Here is a 3,153-nt window from a genome sequence, read left to right on the forward strand (position 1 = left end):
CAGGGATGGGGACAGGAATGGGACAGATATAGGGACGATGATGGGGACAGGGGTGGGGGGAGCTTTAGGGGACAGGCTTTAGGATACAGCTATGGGGACAGGGGACACGCAGGGGGGCAGGGATGGGGACAGGGGTGGGGAGTGGAAGATATGGGGACAGAGATGGGAATGAGAATGGGACAGAATGGAGACAATGATGGGGACAGGGGTGGGATAGGAATGGGCACAGGAATGGGGACAAGGATGGGGTCAGGGATGGGGACAGAGATGGGGATATGGATGGGGACAGGAATGGGACAGGTATAGGGACAATGATGGGGACAGGGATGGGACAGGGGCTGTATCCCATAAGCCCCGCCCTCCTCTCTTCCCATTGGCTGCCGCTGGCTGTCACTCAACCTCGTCCCCCTTTAAAAGCGGAGTCGGAGCGGAGCGGCGCAGAGCGGCGGACGGCGATGAGTGCGGTGAGACCTGGGAGGGGAATAATGGGGTAAAAAAGGAGGAAAAAGGGACAAAATGAGGATAATCCATCGTCTATGGGGGGGGGGGGGGATAAGGGGTCAGGACAAGGGGGGGACCCGGCGTTACCCGCTGTTTCCTCTCCCCACAGCGCAGCCCCGATGCGTCCCCCCCCCCCACGGAGGGTCCCGGCGGGCAGCAGGAAGGTGAGGGACCCCCATAATATGGGGGGGAATAGGGGACCCCAAAGGTGTGGGGCGGGTGGGACTGTGGGGTGGGGATTAATGGGGACGGGGTGAGTCCCAATGTCCCGTAAGGGTTTGGGGTTTACTTGTGGGTGTCCCCACTTCTCCCATTGGGGTTTAGGGTTGTTCTGGGTGCCCCCATGAGGGTTTGGGGTCGCAGCTTTGGGTTATGGGGCGCTCCCTGTTATGGGGGTGCGCCCTTGGATGGCCCCAGTGCCGCTATGGGGTTTAAGGGGGCGCCTTTGGGTGCTCCGTGCCCTGTATTGGGGCTGGGGGGGGAGTTTGGGGTGCACCTATAGGTGTCCCATAAGGGTTTTGGGGTCCCCCATTGTCCCCTATGGGGTTTTAGAGGGCGCCTTTGGGTGCTCCTTGCCCTGTATTGGTGCTGGGGGGGGAGTTTGGGGTGCATCTGTATGTATCCTATAAGGGTTATGGGGTACACCCTGGCTATCCCTGTTGCAGACAGGGCTTTTGGGGTCCCCCATTGCCCCCTATAGGGTTTTGAGGTGCACCTTTGGGTGCTCCTTGCACTGTATTGGTGCTGGGGGGGGAGGGGGGGGGGGGTTGGGGTGCACCTATAGGTATCCTATAAGGGTTTGGGGGTGCACCCCAGCTATCCCTACTGCAGATGGGGCTTTTGGGGTCCCCCATTGCCCCCTATAGGGTTTTAGGGGGCTCCTTTGGGTGCTCCTTGCCCTGTATTGGTGCTGGGGGGGGAGTTTGGGGTGCATCTTTATGTATCCTATAAGGGTTTGGGGTGCACTCAGGGTATCCCTATTGCAGATGGGGCTTTTGGGGTCTTTCATTGTCACCTATAGGGTTATGGGGTGCACCTTTAGGTGTCCCTATTGCATACAGGGCTTTTGGGGTCCCCCTATCTCTGCCATAGTGGGGCCGCAGGGTGCTGGGCTGCACCTTTATGTATCCCATAAGGGTTTTGGGGTGTCCCTATTACAGACGGGGCTTTTGGGGTCCCCCTATCTCTGCCATGGTGGGGCTATAGGGTGCTGTGCTACCCCTTTATGTATCCTATAAGGGTTTTGGGGTGCACCTTTAGGTGTTCCTATTGCATACAGGGCTTTTGGGGTCCCCCATTGTCACCTATAGGGTTATGGGGTGCTCTCCAGGTGTCCCTATTGCATACAGGGCTTTTGGGGTCCCTCATTGTCACATATAGGGTTATGGGATGCACCTTTAGGTGTCCCTATTGCAAACAGGGCCTTTGGGGTCCCCCAATGCCACCTATAGGGTTATGGGGTGCTCTCCAGGTGTCCCTATTGCAGACAGGGCTTTTGGGGTCCCCCTATCTCTGCAATAGGGGGCTATAGGGTGCTTTACGTACCCCATAAGGGTTATGGGGTGCTCCCCATCTATCCCCATCCCATACGGTGTTATTGGGGTCCGACCCCCCCATCTGTACCATAGCGATGCTGCCATGGATCTGAGCGTTCCCTCTGTGCCCCCCCCAAACCCTAAACCCACAGTTAAAGCTGCCGACCCCAAAAGACCCCAAAAGGAAGAGGAGGAAGAGGAGGAGATCGACATCGACCTCAACGACCCGGAGACCCAACGGGCGGCTCTGGCCATTCAGGGCCGGTTCCGCCGCTTCCAGAAGCGCAAGAAGGAACCGGGACCCTAAAGATCCGCCCCCAAAATCCCATAAACCCCCCGACCCTATTATGGGAATAAGGGAACGGCCCCATTCCTGCCCCGTTCTCCTTATGGGGGATCAGCAGTCGGTCGTTCTTCGCTCATAGGGTCAATGTAAAGAGCTCAGCCTTCACCTATAGGGTCAGCGTTATGGGGGTGGTCCCAGGATACCCCCAACCCTATTATATGCATATGGGGCCGGCCCCATTCCTGCCCCATTCTCCCTATGGGGCTCTCGGTCATTCCTTGCCCATAGGGTCAATGTAAAGAGCTCAGCCTTCACCTATAGGGTCAACGTTATGGGGGGGGGTCTCCGATGTCCCCCCCCCAACCCTATTATATGCATATGGGGCCGGCCCCATTCCTGCCCCCATTCTCCTTATGGGGCTCAGGTCAATCCCATAGGGTCAATGTAAAGAGCTCAGCCTTCACCTATAGGGTCAGCGTTATGGGGGGGGTCCCAGGATACCCCCCCCCAACCCTATTATATGCATATGGGGCTGGCCCCATTCCTGCCCGGTTCTGCTTATAGGGGCTCAGCTCCTCTTCTATAGGGTCAACGTAAAGGATCCTCCCCGCACCCTATTAAATGCATATGGGGCCGACCCCATTCCTGCCCCCATTCTCCTTATGGGGCTCAGGCCAATCCCATAGGGTCAATGTAAAGACCCTATAGGGTGACCTCCACCAATAGGGTGAACGTTATGGGGGGGGGGGCGGTCCCCAGGATACCCCCCCCCCCAACCCTATTATATGCATAAGGGACCGGCCCCATTCCTGCCCTATTCTCCCTATGGGG

General features: G+C 57.8%; 1 protein-coding gene across 1 annotated transcript in view; it reads left to right on the forward strand.

Moving 5' to 3' along the window:
- Positions 1-3,147, forward strand: part of PCP4L1 (Purkinje cell protein 4 like 1) — a 5,666-nt gene extending 2,519 nt beyond the window's left edge. The window contains exons 2-4 of the mRNA XM_015884648.1: positions 418-464; positions 611-665; positions 2,189-3,147. Of these exons, the coding sequence (XP_015740134.1) occupies positions 456-464; positions 611-665; positions 2,189-2,343 (219 nt within the window). The 5' untranslated portion in view covers positions 418-455 and the 3' untranslated portion in view covers positions 2,344-3,147. The remainder of the gene's footprint in view (positions 1-417; positions 465-610; positions 666-2,188) is intronic.
- The last annotated feature ends 6 nt before the right edge of the window (positions 3,148-3,153 follow it).

This window comes from Coturnix japonica, chromosome 25, assembly GCF_001577835.2.
Source record: "Coturnix japonica isolate 7356 chromosome 25, Coturnix japonica 2.1, whole genome shotgun sequence".
NCBI classification, from domain to species: Eukaryota; Metazoa; Chordata; class Aves; order Galliformes; family Phasianidae; genus Coturnix; species Coturnix japonica.